This window comes from Sciurus vulgaris (genome assembly GCF_902686455.1).
Source record: "Sciurus vulgaris genome assembly, chromosome: X".
NCBI lineage: Eukaryota > Metazoa > Chordata > Mammalia > Rodentia > Sciuridae > Sciurus > Sciurus vulgaris.
In genome coordinates this window covers 33,211,592-33,239,178 of record NC_136471.1, presented here as the reverse complement: position 1 = coordinate 33,239,178, position 27,587 = coordinate 33,211,592, and the positions used below count along the sequence as shown (strand labels likewise).

The following is a 27,587-nucleotide window of genomic DNA, read 5'->3' as shown; positions in this document are numbered from 1 at the left end:
TCCAATTCTTGGGTCCTGGAAGAATGTTATTCCTATAAAAATTTATATGAAGCCAGGTGCAGTAGCACAGGCCTGTAATCCCAGAGACTCAGGAGGCTGAGGCAGGAGGATTGTGAGTTTAAAGCCAGCCTCAGCAATTTAGAGAGACCCTGAGCAACTTGAGTCCCTGTCTCAAAATAAAATATAAAGAAGGCCTGGGGATGTGGCTCAGTGTTTAAGGGTCTGGGTTCAATCTCTGGCACATCCCCCCCCCAAAATTATATGAAATTCTGAGAGCATGATTGAAGATTCATGGACTTTGCTGTTTATTGTTCTGCAATTTGCCCTTCTGGTGTCTAACTGGCCTGGAGGTTTGACGCTAAGTCAGTGGTAGTCTCTGCTCTCCTGTGCCCTGCCCACTACTCACCACAAGTCTATAAGTGCTTCGATCCCTTTGTGGTTTGGCAAACCAGTGGATGAAGAAAGTGAACAAAAGATAGGTCTGGTGTCTGAAGTCTCCAGAAAGACAATTTTAGCAAAAATGTTAAACTTGGTGGAAGCTGGGCTCTGGATTTTCTGCCCCTAAAGGAGAAATTCCTGTCTAAGTTGTTGCTTTGACCTGGTTTGGGTATGTAAACAAGGTTTTCTTGAGAGGAGCATGGGTCAGGACGAATTACTCCAAGCTGTGGAACCTTCCTCAAATATTAAGTGCAGTTCACAGTGTGAGTACTAACATTTCTTGAACATTTCCTATGCATCAGGCACTGCTAGGCCCTCTATCTAAAAGATGTAATTGAATTCCCACAGCTTTCCTATGAGGGTAGGCACTGTTATTTATCCCCTTGTGATGAGACAGATGTGGAATCTGAGGCTTGGTTTCTTTCCTGAGGTCACCCAGCTAGTAATTGTTGGGGAAACGTTCAGAAGCAACTTGGTCTGCTTGCAAAGCCTACCCTTTTAGCAACTTCAACATCTTGCTGTCCCAGGAGGACATGTCCAGAGTATTAGCACTTACTGATGGGGCTGGGTCTAGAGTAGCAATGGAACTCTCTATTTCTGGGATAGACAAAGGCAATTAGAAGAGCTTTGACTTTAGGGACGGAGTATGCAGAGGCAAAAGAGGCAGGTCTTGAACTCAAGAGGAATAGTTTCTTTATCTCTGTTTGTCTAACTGGGTGTTGGCCAGAGAGGTTCTAGTACCATCAGTTGGGCTGATCTCTCTCTCCAGTTTGCTTTTATGGACCAGCTGTCATTTTGACACCTGTCTAATTGGATGAGAGGTAAGGCATTGAGCAAAGCTCTAGAAACCCAAAGAGGCTTAATTCACAACATTGGTCCTCAAGGAACTTAGTCTTATGTTTGTTATATGAATGCCAGACAATAAAAGTGAGCATGTGCCTGAGTGAGTGCTATTCAGTTGTGAAGCCAGTGTGAGAATTTAGAGGTGAATGTCCACTGAATGTGACAAGGCTATGGCAGCCATTTACAAACACTGAGAGGCATCAGCTCTGCTTATTTACTGGATTGTCTCAGTTTCAAGGCTAAACGTTTGACAAAAATGGGCCATATTCATTTGACATTAGTAAGCTGCCTTAGAAGTCACAGTTCTGCATTTCTTTTTAGCTAAGATTCTTTTTTCTTTCCTTCTTGACCCCCTTCCTAAGGCTGAAACTGAGTGGAATTGACTTTCACTTGTGTGGAATTATGATACTATTCTCACTGAGAGTTGACAACAACTTTTGTTTTCCAAAGCCATTGAGAAGGCCTAGAGAGAGATCTTAGGTAGCAAAGGGAAGGGAACTGTCACTGTCATTTCTGCCTTGTTTCCTTTGATCTCCCTTGGCTTCCTTTTCCCTCTTGCCACCCTCTGCCCTTTTATCCTTGTGCCTTGGGATGCTGTGTGGCTGACACTGAAGAACATCATGTTCTTTTGGGAGAATTCCAGGGAGACTGCCTCAGAAGTAGGTTGGTCTTGTTGGACCACTCAGTAGGGCTTCTGAGGGCCAACATTGGCTTTTATGGAGGAGAGGCCTCTGACAACTGACATTTATAGCACTGGGTACTTTGAGAACCTCTCTATCTCACTCCTTTGCCAACTAACACCTGGAGAGTGGGTTTTCCAGAGCTGGAAGGAAACATAGGGATCTGTCTTAGTACTCTGGGCCTGTGTGCTAGGATTCTCCTTGGGCACTGGAATCAATAGTTACCTTAATTCAATTCCATCTAGTGTGATGAGCATTTATTGGGCCCTCCAGAAGCCAGCCTCTGACTGAAAAAAATACAGACTCCTATCTGTGACACAATTCCAGGGCAACATAAGATGCTGTAGTTTAAGATGTTATACCATGGTGCAAGAGAGAGCATGAAGGGACAGGCGAGATCAGAGAGATGGGAGTAGTGAAGAATGGCAGCACTTGAGCTGAGCTTTGACGGTCGAGCATGATTTGGCTTCATGGTAAGTGCTAGTCTCTGAAGGAACATCATGAAGAAACTGCTGGGGACCAGCAAGAGAATAAATCAAATTGGACTTTGGTGTTCTTCAAATTCACTTATCTATTAATATCCTATGGAGCCTGAATAAAGGTGTGAGACATCCTCTAATGGGTCTCTAAACACTCCAGGGGCAGCAGGGTGGTAAACATTTGAGTTTGTTTTAGAATACCAGTGACCTGCTCTCCTTGTGTTACATATTCCATAATATGTGTGTACGAATTATACACACACACACACACACACACAAACATATGTATCATAGCACATATTTGTAAGAGCTGCTGGCACAGGGGAGAATAGAAGCAAGAATGTGGACAGCCAATGGTGCAGGCTGCATGTGAATGAACATCTTTGATTCCCAGTCCCTTCTGGTTCTTCTCCCTCTACTCTCCCAGTGTATCTAATTGCAATGAAAACCATCAATGGACTGGAACATGCCTGCCCTGGATTCTTGAACTTAAGCTGACATTTTCTGGAAAGTGAAGGTCAGAATAAGAGATTAGCTAGAGGAAGAAGGAGGAAATTTGGGTTCTGCTTTTCTAACATTTCACTGCTCAGGCCCCTAGCTCTGAAGAGATTAAAGACCCAGGGGTGATAGGGAGGGGAGAGGGAAGAAAGATGGGTAGAAAGAGAAAAGAAACAGCAAGGAACCTAGGAGACAGTCGTAGATTTCTACCCATGGAGGTGTTATAGATGTGACTCCAGGTTCTCCAACTGAGATTTCTTCCCTGACTTGACCTGTCTCTCTCTTTCCTCCCAGATGATTTTTTTAAAAAATCACACTGTAGATATTTCTGCAGAATGATAGCACCAAAGGAGTGGCTCTTAACCTTAGCTAAGTAACAGAGGCATCTGTAGTGCCTTCTTGAAATTCAGGTTCCTGGGCCACACTTCAGACCTGGGGAAGACAAGAGTGCAAACTAGGTACCTGACTTTTTCATAAGCTCCTCAGTTGCTTCTGATGCACACTGAAGTGAGGACTCCTGTCCTCGTGTGTCCAGGGATACTGGTCCAGGGCTTCCTCCCTGGAATTTTGCCCTGAAGGTTGTGCTCCCTGTCCCCTTCACTCCCTCCCCCTTCACCTGAGCACCTGTAGATACTTAAGTAGTGAAGTCTTCTGTTTTATGTCACAGCTTCTCCTTAGTTTCTTTTCACCATCATTCCCGGGGGATTCTCAGGAACATTCTCCCGATATCCTGAAGCTGTTGGCACCTCACCCTAGATTAAAGGAACACGTAGAGTCAATGGCTACTGAAGGCACCAGAAATAATCTACCCAAGTTGTCACAGGTAAAATTCAACTCGCCCAGCTCGTTCGTGATGCTTCTTCATTTGGCTGTTTTGTGGGCAAACATGGGGAGTGTGCCCTACCTCTCCTATTTTGGTTCCTGAGAAAGAAGAAATGAACTCAGTAGTGGCTGTGGCCTTTGCTAAGAATTTTGCTTCTTAAAGATACAGCTGTGAATTTCAGTCATGGTCCCAAAGTTTGTTTACTTATCACATTTATTTTTTTAGTTCTTGGTCAGATCCAGCCAAGAGAGAGATTTGATACAAGTACAAAGGGATTGGCCCACTTCCCCTGGAACTATACAATCAGGGTGGGCATATTGGCTTCAGCTTTGGGACAGAGTCTGGGAAGAGGGCTTAACTGCCCCTCCTTGCCTGCTTTTTGTTTGTTCAAGCTACTGGCCTTTGAGCACCAGCTGAGATCCTTGTGCAAGGACAACTCCATTTGATCCCTAAATGGAGGTAATTTCATATTCCTGCACTATAACTTACAATATCAGTAGGATCCCAATACATATTTGTAGCAGAGAAGAACAAAGAGATTTGGGAAGATGACTGAGTTGAAGTTCTTGGGAGGATGATGAGTATCTGTGCCTTCCTTTGAAAATAAGGGAACAGAACCCAGAAAGATGGGCTCCAGCCACTGGCTTTCCTCGAAGAGAAAATTGAGCAGCCCTGGAGCTCAGGCATCAAGACTCTTAAAGGCAAAGTTTAGTACTGAATACCTGGGCACATTTGGGATCCGTTTTCCCTCCATTTGTGTCCAATATTCTTCACTTGTATTAAACCCTTGTCACTCCCATTTTCTCACTCACTGTCCTTGCTCTGGAGAAGGAATAAAATGCAGGTGTGACTGACTTTAAAAAAAAAAAAAAAAGCAGAGCTTGGAGTATTTCCTGAACTCAGAGAGCCCCCAGTGACCATTAGTACATGATTGGGAATGCTAATACTGAGTGCGCATGCCTAAAGGTACTTCTACTTGCAGCTCAATCTGAAATGAAGAGAAATAGAACCCCTAGCTTTCCAACACGAGCTGACTAAGGAGCACAGATTGGATTTCCACCCAGACTTTGCTGTGCAAGGCAGGACACACCTGTGTAGACATTGTCTTGGGCTCATGGAAAGTCAGGGTTGTTGCTGTAATGCCGGAAAATCCTAAACTCCTCAGGTTAGACAATAAGGAAGCCCATATCCTTTTTCTCCTCACTTTATTTCTTCACATCTATGTGTTCCCCCTTTTTTTGTGTCTACCAATTTTTGGTAGGGGTTGGAGGGGAACAAGAAGATGGGCATTTTGACTTGTGGACTATGGATTTAGATTACAGAAAGGTTCTCCAGGTAAATCTGCATAAATATCTTGTCATATGATTTATTTCTAGATCCATTTTCAGATATACCTCTCCTGGACCAAAAAAAATTGAAAGATCAGATTGATGATTTTGCTAAATGATTTTGTCTCTTTTGCAGACTTTTCACTCAAAACCTAATAAACGGAATAGAGTATCCATTGTTCATTTGATTAGTACAAAGAGCTCAGGAGCTTTGAACATGGCATGAGCAGACCTGGGCCAAAGCCTTATCAAATGTCCTTTTGGAGCTGGTTTTGGGGGTTGCAGATGGCTATGAATGGCAGTGAGGGTGAGAGGAAGTTCTGAGTGACAAGATATACTCTTACTGCATGCCTTGGTTTCCTAAAGTGGTTACTAGGGAGAGATTTGGGTAGGATAAAGACGTGGGGCTCCCGTGCATCTCCTCCCCCTTCGCTACTGCCCAAGAGGCCACTTCTACATTCCTTTCCTCCTGCACTAAGGAAGTTTCCTAACTCCACCCAAGCTGTGCATGCCTTTGTCACAGATGCTGTGTGAGTAGGAAGTGGAGGAAGCCTATGACTGTCCCTCAGTTGAGCTATGTGTCCATTAAGTGATCAGGTGTGAGGATCAGGGCTTTGTAGTTTTCTCTTTGTCCTCTCTGGGTGAGAATATCGGAGGACATTTTTGGTCCTAAATAGATTCTGATATTTGGCTCTTTGTTCATCTAGGAAAATCCAGAGCTCCCACATTGTTCTAGTCAAGAGGAAGCAGTAGCCAGGGGAGATGCCAGCAGTGTGATGAATACAGCTAACATAAAGGTGGATGGTCAACAAGACAACATGAAAGATGAGGAAGAGGAGGAGACGTGGGATGCTGCTTCTCCAGATGCTGCTTCTGTCAAGACAGGCAAATGTCAAGAAAAGAAAAGGAAACATTGCCAAATTGAACCCCAGGAAGACTCAGAGGTGCCTAATAAAGTCTCCAAGCAAGGTACAGGTACTGACTCTACCCAGGGAGAAAGTAGATTGGAGGAAATGCTTGGGCTCACTGATATATGCAAGTTAATGTCCATTTTGGGGGCCCCTTTGGCTCTGGGTAGGTGGCCCAGCTCTGAGACTTACCAGCTGTGCAAATTCAGGTTTTTTGTGAGGTTTCTGTGAGATCACACAGGGGGCCTAGTACATGCTAAGTGCTTCATGATAATTATCATGGAAAGCCAAGGCAAAAAGTCAAGCAAAGTATCAAGCAGTGACATCCCAGGCCCTTGACCACAGCACAATTCCTTCCAGGTCAACCTCTCCCCACCCCCATCCCTGTTCCAGGAATGTAGGATAGAAGTGTGAGCAGGCGTTATCAAATTTTGTTCCCCCAGATAGCATCTGAGAAGCAGCAGCTGCAGCTTGCTATCTTTTCAAAAGAAGTTGGCAGTGCCAAGATTCAGCCCCAGCTTCAAGGCCTGGCTTATCCCGTGGAGTTGTGGCTGCTGTTGCAGCTGAGTTAGGTGCTTGTTGCATTTAAATGAAGTCTCCAGGGCTCCTGGATAGCTTCCAACTTGCACTTCTCTTTTTATGAGAGCTAATGTTGACCTCTGAGCACCCGTTTCAGGGCATCCCATTTGCAATGGCTCAGGCGGCCACTAAGTAAACTCTCAGGGAGATGGTGAGAGTGGCAAATATAAACATGATTTTTTTCTTTTTTGGTCTCAGAAGTACTGTTCATGAAACCAAGTTTGGTCCAGTTCTGACTTATTGCTTTCTACCTCATAGATCCTTCCACTGACCAGGGGGCCAAAACTGCTGTCAATATTCCACTTGCATCTTTTGACGCATCTGACCTTGAATGCTCCCTGTGTATGAGGTAGGTGATGTATACTATCACTTGCTGCCTGATTGTTCCTCCTCTCTGATATCTGGACCTTTCTTCTAGTGACCTACTGCTTGGTTGGTTAGCACATAAGGGCATGATTATAATGAAATGGAAATCATAGCATTGTCATATGGGTCAGCTTGTGTCCTCTGTTTATAGATTGCTTTCCCTACATCCTTGACACCTAATTTGGAAATACCTGAAGAGTGGAAAGGGAATAGCCTACTCAGAGGTCACAAACTGATGGCCTGTAGGTTGAATATATCTTTTGTTTGTCTCTCAAGGTGTTTGTTACTTTTTAGTATTTTTAGTTGTAAATGGACACAATACCTTTATTTTGTTTATTTAGTGTCTTTATGTGATGCTGGGGATTGAATCCAGTGCCTCATGCATGCTAGGCAAGCGCTCTACCACTGAGCCACAACCCCAGCCCATCTCATGGGGATTGTTTTGTTAAATGTGATTGTCTTGAGACAGGACATACACTTTCCAGTTGTTTCATTCATGATCTTCATTACCCCCACTACCTTATTTGCATTATTTTCCTGGCCCCTGTGGTATTTAAGTTTGTGACCCAGGAACTAATTATTATTATTAGATCAAGAACTCAAAACTCAAGGGTTAATGTCAATGCCACATGCCTATTCTTTGTAAGCCAGGTAGAGGACCTAACTAGTTTGTGTTTTATGCTGTGCCAGTAGTTAGCAGTAGTTAGCAGATACGAAATACTTGACCAAGCACCCCTCCAATTAGTACCACATCATCTCTACTTTCTCAGATCCCTGGAGAGGTAAATTATCCACTTGCTCCCCTCCTCCATATGAAAAAATAGAAAGATGCTGTGATCTCAGTCTATGTAATCACATATGACTTTTGAAAATTACTCTCATTTATTTCATTTCACAGCTGTAGTTTAGAGGCTAAGAAAAGGGGCTCCAAAGCCAAGGTTTGAATCCTGGTTTTGTCCACTTTCATACTTTTCCCTGGCATGTGACATTCTCTGTCTCTGTTTTTTCATCAGTAAAATAGAGAACAGTAGTACCAACCCCATGGAGTTGTCATGATTAATTGAGAAAACCTACTTAACACATAAAATAGTGGCTGCATATAGTAAGTACTCATTAAATGCTAGCTATTTTTTCCTCCTAGACCAGAGGTTCTTAGTGTTAGGACCACAGACTCCTGAGGAGGTTCCGTTTATGGGTTCTAACAGATCTATGAATTCACTAAAGTTGTATGTAAGAGTTATGTTTATGCACATGTGTGTGTGCATGTTTCCAGGACAAAGGTCCACAGCTTTTGGTTTGAGACACATCTGTTTTCCAAAAGACCATTGAAGGGGGATATTTACACAAAACCTTTTTTAAAGATGACTGATACAAGAGAAGAGGTATCAAGAAGAGCCCCCACTGACAGAGACTCCTCATATGTTTTCCTGCCCTTTATAGATACATATGCCTCTCCTGTCAATCACATGCATTTGCATTCTGAACGACTTTTCTTATGTGAATAAGGCATTTATTACCTGAAATGTTGTCTCTTTCTTTCTCTTAAAAACAGTTTTAATTGGAGCTACAGTATAGCTTCAGTGGTAGAGTGCTTGCCTAGCATGCACGAGGCCTGGGTTCAATCCTTGGCACTGCAAAAAAAAAAAAAAAGAATGAATGAATGGATAAATAAATAAAACTTTGGTAGTGAGATTTTCTCCTCATAATGAACTGTTCAGCAGGTGGAATGTAGAAGCAATCACAGCAAGTTTTGTGTATATTGTCAGGAGTTTGTTTAGATGGAGTGGGCTAGGATGGGATGGGCTACATAGGCAGCTCCCTTTCACCACTTCCTCCCCCTCACAACAGGGTAGCAGGTGGATTATGCCAAAGCCAAGGTAGGAGATACAGAAATGCTGCTTCCAAAGCAGAGAAACGGCCCCTGTGGCTATCACCACTGTGGTCTCAAACCCATGATGTGAGCTGTGGAGTAGACTTGATTTAGCTCACTCAGAGGGAACAGGTCTTTGTTGTACTTGCCCTCCTTAACACTCCCTCCAACATCCAGGCGACATGAAGTTAAATATACAGACCCATCCTGTTTGTGTTTTCTCTGTGGACTAAGAAACCCGAGGTTGAAGTTCTTTTGTTCCTCTTCCTCTGCTTTCTCCCTTTCATCTTGTTTGCCCCTGATCTCAACAGGGAGTTTTGAAGGAGAGTTAGAAATTTGGTCCAAGATATAAACACCAAAAGGATGAGAAACACTTTGAGATTGCACACTCTGAGTTTAAAAGCCATTATTTCCCTTATCATGTTCTCCTGTTCTAAGTAGAAACTTCAACCCCAAAGCCCTTGCCTTGAGTAGTAGTTGTGTCAGCTACTAAGGTATAGGCAGACTCTCACTGTTTTATGCTGGTAAGAAACCTGTGAAATTGAGGTCATTTTCCATCTTGAGGTTCTTAAAACTTCACCTCTCCATGGGAAGGATACAGTTCCTCTTTCAAGAGTTGTCTCTAAGTTAGACCTCAGATGTTGGCAGAGGTCTGCTTAGAATCTTAGAGTTAGCTAAGATTCTTTCAATCTTGAAAAAGTTCCTGTTTCCACCTCTCTTTAGTGTTTTTCATCTTTTTACTATTGTTTCAATTACTATTAGGTTCTGTTACTACCTTCATGTGTTTTTTCAGAAGGACACTAGAAATAGCCTCAAACAATCTTCTGGATCATGAAATTAGACATATATACCACCTGTGCAAGTTTCTAGAATGGCATCCAGTTCCATGATTGTATATTGGTAGAAAGACAAGTTAGACCGTGAATGCCTGTATTTTGATTCTAGAGAGAAAATCAGGAGTAGGTTAAGTTTCATAGGAAAATGGCGGAAAGAATGGGACAGTAACTGGAGGGTACATTAATGAGACATCAAAGTCTCCCCTTAATGAATTGGTAGAGCTCTGTTGAGCTCAGTTGCCCCAAAACTCCAACACCTCTGAACTCTGCCCCACAACCGTTAGTGGCTGAAAAGCCTCTTTTGAGATTACTGGGAAGGAATATCCCAGACATTGAGGTTCAACTCTGGGGCTTCTGTGAAGCAGCACCTTTAGGGTAATTAGTGTATTTTGAGATATGAAGTAAGAATGTTTGATACTTAAACCAGTTACCTAATGACCCAGTGACCTCTTTGTCAATTGAAAGAAGCTTTATATTTAACCTAGTTTTAGCTATCCAAGTCACTGGGTGTTGAGGAGTCACTTCATTCTCCTTTTTCTCTCTCTCTGCCTCCCTCCCCTTCCTTCTCCTTCCCTCTTTGCTCTCATTCGATAGAAAAAGAACACAAAGCAAAGATGTAACTGGTGGGAAAAGATAGCTATTTTCAGACAAGCCAAACATTTAATCCGGGCCAACATCTAACTGAAAGTATTTATTATTACTATTGTTTACTCCATCACTGTGACAATGTAAAGTGCCTTCTTGTGAGAAAATCTGGCCCTACCCTGATTTATAAATGCCAAATTGAGATCATTTTCTATCTTGCGGTTCTTAAAACTGCAGTCCTCAGTGGGGAGCATGCAGGGAGGCATTTGTAAATCAGTGGTAGATAAATGGTAGAGCAATTCTAGTATACATCACTATCTGTAGACATAAGGATCTTTGTTTCTCTTTTTCTTTCTAGAGAGTGGGGACAGGCTGGAGAGTCAGGGAGGGAGAAAAGTGTGTGTGAGTGTATGTAGGTGTGTGATGTCCCTTTGAGATGTAGAAATACATATAGTTCTGTTTGTCATAGAGTGGAGAAGGAAGATTGTCTGAGGAGTCAGATCTGAGTTCACATCCCAGTCTTTCTGCTTACCAGCTTGCTGTGTGACCTTGGGCAGATTATTTAACCTGCCTGAGTTTCAGTTTCTTCAGTAGTAAAATGGAACTAATCATGATTACCACCTATTAATATAAAAAGTTATTTTATATGAAAAAAGTTGTGTACAAACCCAGAAATATAGCAAGAGAAATTTTGTTCCCAGTCACTTAGCCCGTGCAGAGTAGCAGAGTAGGACTGACTATAGAGGTGAAATGAGTATAGAAAAGTGATATGTTCTCAGCATATAAACCTTGACTTATTTCAAAGCAATAATTGTGGGGCATCCATGGCCACAGTTGTGCTTGTTACTTCTCATTGAGGGGCATTTTAATTGAGGGTCTTACTAGGAAATTGCTTTGTCCTTTGGTGTATGTTTCATTCATCTGCTCATTAAGTGTCAGTATTTATTACAATTAATTAGCAAGCTATGTCTTTATTAATTTATATGGATTGCATTCTTAAATGATCGACAGGCCCAATTGTGAAATTCTCAGGAAAAATAGTTTTTTATAATGGTTGTAGATACAGATTCATCAGTCATTTTCATTATTAGCATCAACAGATAATGTATAAAAGTATTCAGATGCACAGAATTCAAGTGACTGAGGAAATGAGCTATTCTGGTTTGACTGTCTGGTAGTTTGATCACAGCTGTGGTTCCCAAATCAGCCTGCACATCACACTTTCAAAACACATTGTGGATTGTGAAATATACAAAGTACATAAAATATAAATGTACTTTCTTAACAAAATATTGTAAATAGGGTGCTCATGTAACTCCTTAGAAATAAGACATTGCCAGAACCCCAGAAGCTATCCATATTTCACTTTCCAGTCAGGACTATACTCATTCCCTGCCCTAAGACTACAATTTTGACTTATTCTATCTTGTTTCTCTTTATAGTTTACCACCCATGTATGCATTTTCAAATAGTATAATCTAGTTTTGCCTAATTTTAAGCACTTATATAAATGGAATTATCCAGAATATATTTTCATCCTGGCTTCTTTTACTTACTATTAAGATTTATCCATGTTGCTGCATGTACATGAAGCAGTCATGTCCATTGTTGTATAGTATCTTTATTAATTGTATTACAGATAAATGCTTGGTATTGGTTCTAGTTTGGAGATATTATTGACAATATTACTTATGAACACTGTTTTTGTATGTACCAATGTATGCCTATTTTTTATTGGGTTCTCTCTCCTTTTCTTACTGACTGGCAAGAGCTCTAGCTATATCCTAGATTCAAGTCTTGTTAATCTATATGTGTTGCAAATACTTTCACCTAGTATGTAGCTTGCATGTTAGCTCTCTTAGCAACTACTTTTGATGAACATCCAAGTTCTTAATTTTGACACACTCAAAATTATCAATCTTTTCATTATAGTTAGTGTTTCTTCATGTCTTAAGACATGTTTACCTTGGTTCATATTCTCTTGTCTTCTGAAAGATGTATTGTTTTGCTTTCCACATTTATTTTTACAGCCTACATGGAATTGATTTTTGCATATGATGTGAGAGGTGGTCCAATTTCATTTTCACATATATATGCATGTGTGTATAGCCAATTTAGAATATTTATTGAGAATGCTATTTATATATTTAAAATCCTGCCCCCACTCCTACTCCTTCCCCTGCTTTGAAGTGCCACATTTGTCATAAGTCAAGAATCCATGTCTGGGTCTATTCCTGGGCTTTCTATTCTATTCCATGGGTCTGTTTCCCCTTGTGCTAGTCATATACTGTTTTAATCACCATGGCTTTATAATTTCTGATGTCTGGTAGAGCAAGTCCTCCCACATTGTTGCTCTTCAGATGTGTATTGGCTCTTGGCCCTTTGCATTTCCTCATTAAGTTTAGAAATCAACTCATCAAGTTCCACAAAACAAATAAATGAAATCACCCATTGGGATTTTTATTGGAACTTTTTAGGTCTTCTTTCCTTTCTTTCAATGAGGTATTTATAGCTTTTTCCTATAGAGGACTCACAACTTTTATCAGATTTATTCCTGGGTACTTGTTTTTTAAAGCAGTTGTAAATGTCATCTTTGAAGAAATTATTTTCTTTCTTTTTGGGGGGGGTGGGTACAGGGGATTGAACTTAGGGGCACTCAACCACTGGGCCACATCCCCAGCCCTGTTTTGTGTTTTATTTAGAGACAGGGTTTCACTGAATTGCTTAGTGCCTCACTTTTGCTGAGAAATTATTTTCTAATGTTTATTGTGAATATATATAAATACAACTGGGTGTAATTATACTTACCTAGCAACATCACTAATTCTATTCATTCCAACAATCATACTGTAGATGTTTTTATGTGTTCTAAATTTGTTATTCATCATCATACCATTGGTGAGTAATGACAGATTTACTTTCTTCCTCTCTAATTTGCATACTTTTTCTTCTTACCTTAGTGTGCCAGTTAGAAACTCTTACTATAAAGGCGTTTTTGATATTTAATATTACTTTTTGGCCAATTTAATAAAATATTAATTCCGTTAGACAAATTAACTACTTTTGAAACAGAGTGATAAAATTCAAAATGTACAAAAAGTGAATATATGAAAAGTCTTTTTCCTACTTCAGACCTTCATGGGCTTGTTAAAAATATCAAATTGCTCCCTCCCCTTGAGCTGCTGTATCTGGAACTTTACCAGTGAAGCTTTGCCACATGTATGTATTTAAAGCTCCACAGTTGATTTTGATAATTATGTTCAAAGACCAATACAGAAAGTTCACCTCTACAGAGCTTAGTAGGATTGTATAGTACAGTGATTCTCAACCTTGGTTGCACATTAAAACCACCCAGGGCCCTTTAAAAGAGTCCTGATACCTGGCCTGGACTTTGGGCCTACCAATCTGTATTTCTTAGATATAGTACTGGGCTTCTGGACTCTTTGAAAGCTCCTCAGATGATGGGGGTGTTGGTGTGGGAAGGGCCAGTACAAAACATTTGGAAGTAATGAGTATATTCATTGTCTTGTTTGTGGTGATGTATTTATAAATGTGTGCCTACATCAAAACTTATCAGATCATATGCTTAAAGTCTGTTCAGTTTATTATATTTTAATTATGCATCAGTAAGGCTGTTTAAAGAAAAAGTTCCCCAGGTGATTCTGATGCACATCAGTGGTTGAGAATCATTGTCTAATAGAAAAGGCACATGGAAGGAAATGGAAGTTGGAGAGACTTTTCATTTGTCAGCAGTCCACTGTGTATACTTAGACAAGTGGCTCTATCCCCACTGGACCTGCGTTTCATTCAAGTTGGTGGGTTCCATTTCTTCTCAAGTACTTTTTACCTCTGATATTTTGATTCTTATGCTCAGCCTGGCAGTGCAGGCCACACTGATGCACCTCCTGGCCACACGAGGGAGCTGTGCAGCCACCAGTCTCCTCCTCTCTACTGAACACTCTTGAGAGGTCAAAATAGGCTGTAATCGGCTCTCCCTTCTTTCTGTGCTCATCCTCTTGATGAGTGTGAGCCCCACTTCTTAATCGTCATCATCAGCTGCTCCCACCTACTGGTCCTGCTGCAGGTGAGCCTTTCTTTATACAAAGTAAATCCATGAATCTCTGAAGGTACAGGATAGCTTTAATAAAGGATCCCCAGATTGCTTTGAAAATATCTTGCCCTCCCAAAGCAATTGAAATAGAATCTAACTGAAGTATAATTTATGAATCTAATTGAAGAATAATTTATATACCTACAAATATGCATATATGTGTGTATATGTCAATGTATATCCATATTTATCTCTATATCAGTATGCACAATAATATTATGTATTACTGTATTAACCCTTGGAAAATTATCCATCCATCTGAAAGACTGTTATGTTTGTTAGAGATGCAATTTCAAGATCCTTCAGGCATTAAAGTTGCTTAGGTGAAAAAAAGGAATCAGTGTGAACAAACAAATCAAGTTTTCTCCATGGTAATATGGACTAAAGTTCTTAAGTGTGTGTGTGTCTGTATGTATGTTTACGTATACTCAGATGAACAAGTTGGCTAACATCTTTAGAATGGAATCTATTCAGACACTCTAGGCATTAATCTCTATTTTTCTTGAACCAGACAGAGGGAAAAAATCTAGTTCAATCTAGTCTATCCTGAAGAGATAGACTAGAACCAATGTTCCAAAACAATCTAGCTATACTCTAAACTTTAATATATGCATTATTTTAAATCTGTCTCAGAAATTAGAAGCAAATGCTTTCCTGAAGTGCAACAATAACAGTGATTAAAAGCAAAAGGTATCCTACTCACATATACTTTGCCAATTAAACCTGAACCATGAGTGCCCTGTCTTTTATCACATGTTGATTTTCTTAAATTTTGATTCTTAAATTTCAGATTATTCTATGAGCCAGTCACAACACCTTGTGGGCACACCTTCTGTTTAAAATGCCTTGAAAGATGCCTGGATCACAATGCAAAGTGTCCATTGTGCAAAGATGGTCTTTCACAGGTAAACCAATATTTCTTTCTTGGGTGGATTAGCTTATTTGTAATTGGGCATACTTGGTGTTCCATTGGATCCCCAGCTACTGCACTGTGCTAGAGGAGAATACCCTTTCAGACCATCTATCTGTTTCTGCTGTCTTCTAGCCACCCCTCCCCTCTTCACAAAGTTCTTCAGGAAATTAAATTAATTTGTGCTGGAAACAAAAGTATTAAATAGATGATGAACATGGATCCTAGTTCTAATCCCATCATGGTACCTGATACACTGTAATCTTTGGTGAATCTTTTGTCTTCTCTGGGCTTGCACCAGATAGCTCTGATGTCCTCTTAGCATCAATTTTTCTTCTGTGCTTTGAAGAGATCAGCTCCCAGGTCACTGGAAAAAACCTCTAAACCTTCATTGTGGTCCTTATCTAACCTCTCAGGACTCACTATACTTATTAGCAGACATCTGGCTCCTTGAAAAGTCCTGGGCTTCCAAGTTCTCTAAAATGAACTACACCAATTCCTACCTTCATTTTTCAAGTGGACCTGATGGAATTTTCCTTTAGCAAAAGAAGATCCAGGAATCTGTTTTGTTTTCCCTCCATCAGGGATTATGGGTACATTTTATAATCAGTATTAATGTTCCTTGACCCCCTGTCATTCCTGAGTTGAAACTGGAGATGGAAGATTATCTCTAGGTTAATGTAAGTCCATGTTGTGCTTTTTCCAAACTCCAAAATTTACACTAAAGGAACAGAGTGAAATAATCATCAAGGGCAGCCTCGAGGACATGTATTGGGGTCAGGGGAGGGTCAAAGTCATGCTGTTCCCTAGATAATGGAGTGGGATTTGCTGGCCTGATTGTAGGCGATGATAAATCCATGGTCCTTAAACAATACATCTGTGTTGTGATAACACTACAAAGTTCAGATAAGCAGAAAGAAGAAAAATCTACCCATATGCTCAGCACCTAAATAAAACCACTGTAAACATTTTAGGATGTGCTCTTCCTGGGTTTTTGTTTTGGCAGCAGGAGAGCAGTTATCTCCTTCTTGGATTGGCTACCTCCTGAGTCTCTGCTTTTCCCCACACACTAGGACTGGACAACACAGTTGGTTCTCCTATAGCCATGCAATGTTGGTGACTGATAAGGCACCCAGGAGGCAGATGCTGTGTAGTCTCAGACTCAAGGGCGATGAGATATTCTCATCTTTCTCTGTATAGTCACGCAGAATTACGCTTATACCAATTTACACTGGGATAAATATCCCAATCATTTTCAATGCAGAAAAGATACTGCCTATACAGGAAGAGAAGCAAACTGTCCTTTAAGCGGACAGTTGTATATTAAGTAGCTCCCCCTGCTGGGTCTGTAGGGGTAGTTTCCACAGCAAGCAATTTAGGTGTTTTAACATCTATTGTTTGGGTCACAGCATTAAATACCCACTGCTTTCAGATCCCTAGATATGCATGTGGTAAGGGTATTTTGAAGGAGAATAATAGTGACAATTGAGCTTGAGTTTGGTTCTGAAATTATGGCTTATAATTTCAGTGATACCTAGATTTTATATTAAGGCAAATAGATGAATAAAATCACCAGTATTTAGCCATCTGTGTATGTGTTTCTTAACTAAAGTTAGAACAACATGTACAGAATTGTCAATATCCAGAATGCAAGCATTGGGTTGGAATAGGGACAGGTCAGGGAAGGGAAGGAAAGGTTCAGTGAACATTGCTTTTGACTACTGACTTTTAGCACATCCCAGATGGAGACCATTTCTGTGAGGTTATAAACACAATAATCAGAAAAACAAAAGAGGAAGAGTTTTCCTTTTTTTTTTTTTTTTTTTGGCAAGAGCATAATCCTAGTGTTCCTGTTTTGGGAAAGCTATGAGATTTTTAAAACTTTATTGCAGGCTTTTTCATGTTTTTTTCTAATTATAAAGGTAATCATTTGCATATTTTTAAAATAAATTCTGATGTCCAGAGAATATATATATTATGAGAGTGTCAGCTGCTAAAATGTGGGTCCAAATTCCTCCAATATGTGAGTCACTTGGCTATTCTGCTGATTGTATCAGAAGTCCTTTGTGTTTTTCTGATGACTGAATAATATCAAATTGCTTTGTTCCCCATATAGTGCTTAGCATCAAGGAAATACAGCAAAAATGTAATAATGGAAGAGCTAATAGCTAAGTTCCTTCCAGAAGAACTCAAGGAACGAAGAAGGCTTTATGAAGAAGAAATGGAAGAACTTTCCAAGTATGTATATGCATGTTTCTATTTTCAGTTTCATTCATACCAGCTCGTGAGAGCTGAATGTGCACATTTTTCCCAGCATTTTATTCAGAGATATCATGGTGGCAACTTTAAACGGCTATGGTGAAAATATTCATACCATGGAAATCAGCAAATGGTCTACACTAGGATTCCCTCTACCCCAGAAGCAGTTGTTAAGCATTTACCAGCACACCACTAAAGAAGCATAAGCCAAATCCACTAACCAGGATGCATCTTGGCACTTGTAACAGGATGTTGCTGGCAGCAGTAAATTAGAATAGCATAACCAGGAGAACTTCTGCTAACTGAGGCTCCAAGATCTCTGCCTGCTCATTTAGCAGAAAAATTAAGGGCCCATCACTAATTTCTACCCCTTTTACTGCTGCCCCCCATCTATAGTGCAATTTTCACAGTATTCTGGAGGCAAGGTTTCTGATAGCAAAAAGCAAAAAACAAACGAACAAGAAAAACTGTTCTGGTTTTATGTCCACCCTGTAGATACTATTTCTAAACTCTGCCACCAGTTTATCTGAATGTGCCTCTCACTTTGAATAATGTTTCCTCTGAAACTAGAAATGTTTTTTGATATTGACATATTCTGGAATTACTCAGGACATCTTCATCTTTTTTCCCTTATTCTAAAGCTAACCTTGAGTCTCTCTGAGCCTTCTTCTCAAATATCACTTAAAGTCTTATTAATAAATATGGGAACATACCATGGGGCTTTCTATTTAAAGGAATTCTAAACCTAACCCTTTGGGGATTTGTGCAGATAGTCTTATATCTCTGTAAGTTTAGATTCAATGTTCCTGCAATGAATTGCTAATCAAATAAGAGGACAAGAATTCAGGAGGAACTGGCCCAGTTGGGGATTCCACAGAGGGTTATGTGTCTGAATCTTTGGGGGCACTTGTTGAAAGATAAACCCCTGGGTCCCAGTTCCAGAGCTAATCCATCAGTGTTTTGGGGGGGTGCGGTGGCCTAGTCATCTGGATTTAAGGGTCCTTGGTAACTCTCATGTACAGAGTATTGAGCATCACTGGGTTAAATTACCCTTCCCTGTCTCTTGCTTGTTCCTCTTCCTACTTGATCCTTCCGTGTACATTTCTGGTGTGGGGAGGGGCTTTGCAAATTTGAGATGCCTTAAGGACCTTGCAAAGAATTTCCCATCTCTGGAGAGCTGGGGACACTTGTACCTTCATCATCTGCCAGCAAAATACCTAAAGAGATCATTTTGAGTGAAGAGATGAAAGAAAGAAAGAAAGAAAAAATACACAGCATAGCCATAACTCACAATCTTAAGGTACTAGAGAACTTCTGAAGGCAAATTAGAACATGTGCAAAGCTGATTTTAATCTCTTAGACCTTATGCTAACCTCTGCATCACATTGTGGGACTTAGCTCACAGCATTAGCTGCATTTCAGTATTTTCAATCAGCCATCAACATTTGATGGCTCCTTGCCTTCCCTCTGGGGAATTACATGATGATATTTGACCAACCTTTTTGTGTTCTGCCCCATTGCTTTGAGATCTATCTAATTTGCTCTTCCTGACAGCTTAAATAAGAACGTGCCTATTTTCGTGTGTACCATGGCCTATCCCACCGTTCCTTGTCCCCTGCACATCTTTGAGCCTTGTTACCGCCTGATGATTCGTAGATGTATCGAAACAGGCACAAGACAGTTTGGCATGTGCCTTGGAGATCCTGTCAAAGGGTAAGTGAGAAGCCCTGGGAGTAAAGGGAGGTTGGGTAGAGAGGGATTTTTTGTTTTATTCTGGGGTGTTACCAGTGGTGGGGAGGCCTATCTCATGAGGTTTAGCCAGCTCAAGAACAGGAACATTTGTAAGGATGATGATCCCCCTGTTACCCTGTTTACTGAGTGAGAAGCTGTCTATTTAATAGAATTCCAGGGTCAGTCTTTTGTTAAGTAGGTAGTATATATTGTAAAACTTGTTTTATAAGAGTGTGGGCCTGGGCTGGGAGTTTGGCTCAGTGGTAGAGCACTTGCCTGGCATGCATGAGCACTGCAAAGAAAGAAAAATGTGGTCCCAGGAGTCAAACTCCCTAGATTTATATTCTAACTCCATCTTTGGAGCAAGTTTGATGTGGGGCAAGTTATTCAAACCTCTCTATATCCAGTTCCCTCGTTTCTTAAGTGGGTAAGATGATAGTGCCTACCTCACTGAGTTTGTTGGGAGGATTGATAGTTAATAATGCACATAAAGCACTGAGTGCAGTTCCCAGCTGTCTGAGTCCATTTTGGGATGCTCTGACATAATACCATATACTGAGTCATTTATAAATAATAGAAATTTATTTCTCATGATTCTGGAGGCTGGGATCCAAAATTAAGGTGCCAATGTCTGGCAGGGGCCTTCTTGCTACATCATAACATGGCAGAAGGGCAAAGAGAGGCTTATGGAGGGGGGAGGAGAGAGAGAGAGAGAGAGAGAGAGAGAGAGAGAGAGAGAGAGAGAGAGAGAGAGAGAGAGTATTAAGCTATTCTTTTATAATGAATTGATTTCTGTAATAACCCCATTAATCCCTTCATGAGGACAGAATCCCCATGGGCCTAATCACCTCTTAAAGGTTTCACTGGTTTTTTTTTTTTTTTTTTTTTTGGTACCAGGGATTGAGCTCAGGGGCACTTGACCACTGAGCCACATCCCCAACCCCATTTTGTATTTTATTTAGAGACAGGGTCTCACTGAGTTGTTCAGGGCCTTGCTTAATTGCTGAGGCTGACTTTGAACTTGTGATCCTCCTGCTTCAGCCTCCCGAGCTGCTGGGATTACAGGCATGGGCCACCATACCCAGCTGGTTCCACATCTTAATTAAGTTTCAACATGAGTTTTAAAGGGGGCGAACATTCACACCATAGCATTGGCACATAGTATGAGCTCAAAAAATAGTAGTAGTTATACTACTACATTAAGGCTTTTTTTTTTTTTTCATGCAGGCACTGTTACTGTGTGAGAGGCTACCTATTTAAAAGAATCCCAGAATCAGTCTTTTGTTAATCAGGTGGTATTTATTATAAAACTTGTTTTATAAAAATGTGGGCTCTGGAATTAAACTGTCCAGGTTCATATTTCAGGTCCATCCAACTGTTGTACAGTTGCAGTTGAAGACCCAGGGGCAGGTAAATAGGCAGATGTTCCTTGAGGCATAGCACAGGGTTACAGAAATGACTGGGGTCCAGGCCAGTGAAATAGAACTCATCAAGGATCTACCTTCTTGACTTCATTCTTAATAAACAGGTTTGCAGAATATGGCTGCATCCTAGAGATCAGAAATGTTCAATTCTTTGCCGATGGTCGCTCAGTGGTTGACAGCATAGGCAAGAGGCGCTTCAAGGTGCTCCATCAGGGCCAGCGGGATGGCTACAACACAGCTGACATTGAATACATTGAAGATCAAAAGGTGAGGGTGGCCAGTGCCAAGAATCCTTGAAACTTGGCATACAAATATGATTGCAAAAGGATTTCTCAGAACTGTCTTGGGGCCTTGTGATTCCTCACCAAATTGCTGCAACAATGTTGAATGCTGCTGGATTGCTGTCCAATTGCAGATTTGCAGTGGGAGAACTCATTGTCCTGACTTTCCCCATTGAGCTGCTAAGTTGCAGCTATGCATAAGAAATGCTACCTCAGGCTGACCCGGGGGCCCTTTCAACCTACCAGTTAGGTCTCTGCCAGGGAAAGCAAGGGATAGATCTGGAGTGGGGCCTATACATATGTATTTATCTATCACTTTTTTTTTTCATTGTCTTAAACCTATTTCTTTTGTGATCACTGTAAATTCACACGTGTTTGTATTTTTTAATGTATAACCTGGCTAAGAGCCCTTCTCCTAAAGCAGAATCATTCATCATCTCCTAAAGCAGAAAGATGACCTGTCCAGTTAATCCTTGATTTTCTGAGCAAAGGGGTGGAAGAAGAAGTCAATTATCCCATGTTCATTTATATTTACATTCACTATGTAGTAGATTAATGAATATTTGATCAGCAAATAAGTGTATTTGATTTTGAAGATAGTTACACACTGAGACACAGATACATTTATGTCTCCCTTTCCAGAGAGCAGTAGGAAAATAGATGTAAAAACAAAAAGGGCAGAGGCCTAGACTAGCATAACCTGCTAAAACCACATGTCTCCTTTCAGGCCTTTTCCACCATTTGGCTTTCTCTGTGTTTTGCTCTTTTGGCTACTTTTGCCAGCTAAACCTTCCTCCTTCCCACCCCCAGCCATATTTACACAGTTCAGCAACTGGCTGTGGAGTGTGTCACATTACATAAAGGAGAAAGATGGATGGGTAAGCTTTACCAGAGGAAGGCAGAGGCATGCTCAAAGAGGGTCAGTGTCAAAAGCAACTCTGGGAGGAATGGAGAAGGTACAGAATGTCTGACTTCCACCTTGATACTTTCAGGTTCATGGAGAGGATTGTGCTGAACTCATGGGATTACATAACTGTGTCTATGAGCAAGCGGCATCATGGTTTCACTCACTCAAATCATCACTGAAGAATCGAATACTCAGTCACTTTGGTCCAATGCCAGAGAAAGATGCTGATCCCCAGGTATATCAAAATATCTCCATATAATGGATTGCCCCACTAGATGGGAGTGCCTGAGACTTGTGATTAGATAAATGTGTAGCAGTCATCCAGCAAATTCCAAGGATAAAGGGGAAGATGGATACAATTTGGTATTATTTGGCTAGGCAGTGTGCATCATGGGTAAAACCAAAAGGATGCCAAGTCAGAAGTGGGGTCACTGAAGTAAAGAGTTGGAACTTGAATCTAAGATAGGCATTGAGAGATAAGTGAGGTGAAAGAATGGTGGTATAGATATAATCAACAAAGGAATGTTCAATGGAATCCAGATTTATACCATGGTAAGTTTAGGGTAACAAGATATATATAAATGCCAGGACTTTAACAGAAAAGTATGGGAGCTGAAACCAAAGGCTGCCACTTCCAGGGAACCTCTTTTCCATTGTGGCAGGAGCTTGGACATAGGGCCAGCTACCCTACAAGTTTCCAATTTCAAGGTCACAAGAACTTTGTGACCCTGGCTGATCCATACTTAATCCTGCAAATCTAGACACTCACTGTTGAACTCATCAGAGCAAACAAGTCCTAAGAAAACTGACCCCATCTTTAAAATTACCCTTGTTTGAGTTCTACCAGAAAATAGTAGATTAGGTTCTACTGCATCAGTCTTCTACCTTGAGGGACAGGTCCATTTACAAGATCAAGTTGAAGATTTGAAAGCTCTCCAGGAAAGTGGAGAAAGTAAAGCTTCTTTGCTTGCCTAGTATAAATCAAGGAATACTTTCAGAGGATTCTAGTTCTGGGAATATTTCCTTCCTAGGACAAGGATGGAGATATCCTCACCAAATATTTCCTTACTACCATCTTTTCACTCTGAGAACTTCTTTGATTTGCAACTTAGGTTCATTCTTGACACAACAGAAAGATCTGAATATTTTGACTATCTATATTCAGATCTCTCTGCTAAATGACTGATCTTGTTTACCTTTCTAGCAGTGTGACCTTGGGTAAATTCCATCCCCTTTCTCAACTTTTCTCTGAAGTGAGAGAGGCATGTGAGGAGGTCTCTAAAGTCTCCTCTTCCTCTTGCATTCTGAGGCTCTAAGACACCTATATGTTCCCTTATGGGTTGAAATATCTTGCTTTCTCCAGACCACAAACGTGGCTCCTTTCCTCCATGCAAAGACATTTTGAGTTTCAAAGGAAGCAAGTGCTTCCCAGTGACCCAGTTCCTGGCTCTGGGCCATGGTGACTCAGGACTATAGCAGAGCTCTGAGCAAGCTCTGTGATCAATCTTGACGCTCCCCTTCATCTTCTGGGAAGCATTCTCCCCCACTCAGGCAGAAGCTAGAGATCAGCAGTGCATCTTCCACAGGAAAAAACAGAGATGCCACAGTATTGTTCATAAGGACTTACTGACACAAAAAGCTGAAATCTTGGGTTTTGTTTCCTTTCTTATTAGTTTTTTTAAATCATGTTGCTTTGTGAGGGGCAGCACCAGCAAAAACCAAAAGGCCATCAGGTTTGCTATGGCCAATGCCGCAGCCCAGCAGTCCCACAAATGAGTATTCTGAGCCTGGGGGTGGGGGGGGTTCCTAGAAACCGCCACAAGGATTAACATCAGTTTAAATATCTTCCTTGATGATCCTGGGAAGGAATTCAGAATGTCAATCTAATATGCAAAACTGATCACAGGAGGGGGATCATGTTGCAGACTGCAGTGAGGGACAAAAAAGAATCCAGATGAAGCTAGAGGCATAGAGAAGCAAAGAGGGCAGTGAGATTTGGGGAGCATCGGATGATCCAGTTTGGATCCAAATAATCCCAGGTGTAAGGGGTTTGACTAGAATGTGGTTCTCCACAGTACTAAAACCAATTTCCTATAAGTTCTTGGAAGAAAACTCATTTTGAGTTTCACAAGGAGCAAGTTTCCAATGTCTAAAATGTACTGGAGAAACTGACTACAAACAGAATTTTAGTGAAGAATTTAGATGGGACAGGAAATCTCTTCATTAAAGAGAATGTGGATGTGTTTCTGCTAGGAATTTTTGGAAAGTGGAGTTTCTATTTTTGAAACTGTAAATCATGCCCTTGGTTTCAGGGGAGAGGAGAGCTATGGTTGAAGATAGTGATGTGGTATAGCTAGACTACTGCCTTCAGCCAGAACAAGAAAAGGGAGTTAAGAAATCTGCAAAGCCTATGGAGTCATGAGAATTAAAGACCTGCAAAGTTCAAAGGACCTAAACAGGATCTTAGAAGTAGAAGGGCCTGAATAGTGATATTTCAGCTCATGACATCACACTGGCTAGAAGGCATGGGGGTGTTGGCTTGTCTGCTCTAACAAGTACTCCAAACGAATGTAGCTCCAATGGGATAGAGGGTCTAAGTCCTGGAGGGCTAGGGCAGCTCTATTCTGTGAGACCATTCAGGGTCCAGACTCCACCACAAAGCTCTACCATCCTTAGGATGTTGCTTTCATCTTTTTGATTGAGGAAGGATAATCATCATCAGGTTCACTGAGTAGCTAGAAGAAAGGGAGAGAAAGAGGGAAGCAGAAGGCACATGCCTCTTTCCTAGAGCATGACCCAGACACTATACATATCACTTGCCTTTATACTTCATAAGTCAGAACTTTGTCTTATGGCCTCACCTAGATGCAAGGGAGGCTGAGAAGGGCATATCTCTCCATTATTCCCTCGGCAGCTATGTGCTCAGCTAAAATAAAGGAGAAATAAATATGGAGGCAGTTAGCAGTGTCTACCACACACAGAAGCAGTTCTACCTGGATTGTTTACTTTGGGTATTTGGAAATCTGTAGACCTATATGACTGACAGGGAATAAGATGAACCCATTGTGTGTCTCTGTTACAGATTAATCCAAATGGTCCAGCCTGGTGCTGGTGGACATTGGCCGTTCTTCCTTTGGAAAGCCGCGCTCAGCTCCCGTTCCTAGCAATGAGATCTTTAAAGGATAGACTCAATGGTATTCGGCGAGTCCTGGCCTTCATATCCCGAAACCAAAACTAGTAAGAGTGGATTGTTGAAGAGGAGCTCCCACCCTCCCTATTGCCCTAGGGGAGTCTTCTTGTAAATACTTCTAATTGCAATAACATCTTAACAGAAGGGGTTATCAAACAGAGACATTACTCTGCTTTTGATTACACAGAAAAAAATCAAGTAGAAAGACCAAAAGAATGTGACTCGTTTGGAACTTTCTGTCTTAAGATGCTTCTTGACATGCTGCACAACTACATAAACAGCAGAGGTGTTTAAGAACCCAGGAAAAAAATTATTTTAACAAAAATTTTTTTCTGAAGGTTTGCTTTAATTTTTCTTTCTTTCGTAGACAAATAACTATGTGGTTGAAATGTGAAGCAAAGATACTAATAATGAATCACGTTGCTGCATTATCTCACTGACTTGAGGTCTCATTCCAAATGGTTCAGGTTTTATAGAGCATTGTGTAAAATAATGTTCATACTTCTATCTGTTTTAATAATTTATTTTTCGCACTACTGTATCCTTTTTTCTACATGTATGTTTGTAACTATTTAAGTGTACATTACTGAAAAGTTCATTGCTTTATTTATTGATGTGGTTTACCATGTACCTTGGGGGAATAACAATACTAGCAATGCACAATTTTTTGCTTTAATCAGTTTTTACTACAGTAATCCCAATTTTGGGACTGTCTGTGTATCTATCCTGGTGGATGTTGAAAAGAATTCCCAAATGATGCTAGGGTCGTGTATCTTCATAGAATCCACCTCTTTTACTTTGAAATAAACAACATGAAATAGTTGAGTGATTTAGCAAAGATTATGGTAGATGACAGGGTGTAGTTAAAAATTCAATTTCTGGGTGTCACACAGAACAGGGCTGAAAGAGTTATTGCTCTAGAATGAAGAGATGAATCAGAGGATTGTCTTTTATGATAATCTATTATGGACATTTATTTCAGCAATCTGATTAGAAGTGTATTTCTCCCCAGTGCAATCAGGGATGGGATTTTAGGCAGGATAATATTTAACCCATCAGAGGATATGACTTTTAGTTTGGCATATCATAGCCATTCCCAACTAGCCTACATATCCCACCTCTTTTTTAAGGTTCTGAGGTTCAAGACCTGGGCTAGCATGTGCTAAAATACTTCATGAAGGACTATTCATTATTTAAAATGTAAAGAAACCAGATAGAGTAGAACCTTTAAAAAACTTTTTTAAAGAGCCAAGCAATCCATGACTTTGTTGTCTAAACACTGCCTTTCTTCCTAGTTACAATGGGCCACAGTTTTCAAGCTAGGGGGAGAAAAAGGAACGAGGAGGTAGGAGTAAGCATTGTTCAGCTTGCTTAACACTAGTTTGATTTCTTGGTGTCAGAAGCACTTAAAAAAATACCATGAGTATGGGACTATTATGATGGAGTGAAAGATTAGGGCTGGAAAGAAGTGAGTTGTTACATTCATACCTTCAAGCAAGTTGTCCCCTCTATGTAATTTTGAACAGCTGTGGTGCATTATTCACTCGGTCTGCCCACTGGATTAAGATGAGAGGGTAATGCTTCAAGTCACTATGACTTCCATCACCACCTGTGGCCAGAAATGGGAAAGGGAGAATGAAATGATCCAGATATTATAAAAGAGACTCATGTAGGCAGAGACCAAATGTTCTTCTGCACTTGCTTAATGGATGCTATATTGTCAAGAGCATTATGTTACCAGGTTTGATGTTTGGAGTAGACTGGGCTGGTGAAGAATATATATATGGAATGGAAGTATACATATAGTAAATGGCTCAAACAGACTCTGTAAGTCTCAGCAAGATATTAGAGGCTCCTCCCTCCCACCTAATGCCCAACCAGGTGGTCATAACATGGTCCTAGTACATTAGTTTCCTATTATCTAGTGTGAACACAATAAAGAAGGTCATATGGTTCACCACATGCTAGATATGTTACTTTGGCAAGTGATTTAACTTTAACTGAGCCTCAGTTTCCTCATCTATGAGATGGTGATGATAAATACTGCTGTGGGTTGTTATGAACATTAAATGAGATATTTCAAAAGTTACATAGTGTAGTGCTTTGATTATGGAAGACATTCAACAAATTGTAGCTTTTATTAGATCATTGTTACAAAATGACATTGAAGACCTACATTTGCCTTTACATGCACTTGCAACACCTTTAAACTGGTAGAATTTGCGCTACTGGTTTTTGCACCATAACTTTATGCCGTCCAAAACAACAGATTCAACAAAAAGGCATTGAAAACCTATCATGTACCAGGTACTAACTGAGGTGATGTCATTTATTTGAGCTCATTAAATCTTTTGTTTCTCAGAGAGCAGTTATTATCTCTATATTATGGATGGCAAAACTGAGGCTCAGCAATATTAAATAATTTGCCCAGATAACATGGTCATTCAACATTGCTTTGCAGACAAACATTTTAAATAGTTTGTGTTATACACAATTTTATTTGACAGGCATAGCAATGCATCACAAAAGCACCCCAAAAGC

At 40.6% G+C, this 27,587-nt stretch overlaps 1 protein-coding gene across 2 annotated transcripts in view; it reads left to right on the top strand.

The window, feature by feature from the left end:
* Positions 1 to 27,300, top strand: part of LONRF3 (LON peptidase N-terminal domain and ring finger 3) — a 35,591-nt gene extending 8,291 nt beyond the window's left edge. Inside the window, exons 4-12 of one of the 2 annotated variants that reach the window (XM_079123368.1) lie at positions 3,606 to 3,761; positions 5,797 to 6,058; positions 6,835 to 6,925; positions 15,135 to 15,249; positions 17,371 to 17,492; positions 19,068 to 19,226; positions 20,773 to 20,935; positions 21,942 to 22,091; positions 24,939 to 27,300. In XM_079123368.1, the coding sequence (XP_078979494.1) occupies positions 3,606 to 3,761; positions 5,797 to 6,058; positions 6,835 to 6,925; positions 15,135 to 15,249; positions 17,371 to 17,492; positions 19,068 to 19,226; positions 20,773 to 20,935; positions 21,942 to 22,091; positions 24,939 to 25,094 (1,374 nt within the window). In that variant the 3' untranslated portion in view covers positions 25,095 to 27,300. The remainder of the gene's footprint in view (positions 1 to 3,605; positions 3,762 to 5,796; positions 6,059 to 6,834; positions 6,926 to 15,134; positions 15,250 to 17,370; positions 17,493 to 19,067; positions 19,227 to 20,772; positions 20,936 to 21,941; positions 22,092 to 24,938) is intronic. The other variant, XM_079123367.1, reaches the window with a different exon arrangement.
* Positions 27,301 to 27,587: the final 287 nt, after the last annotated feature.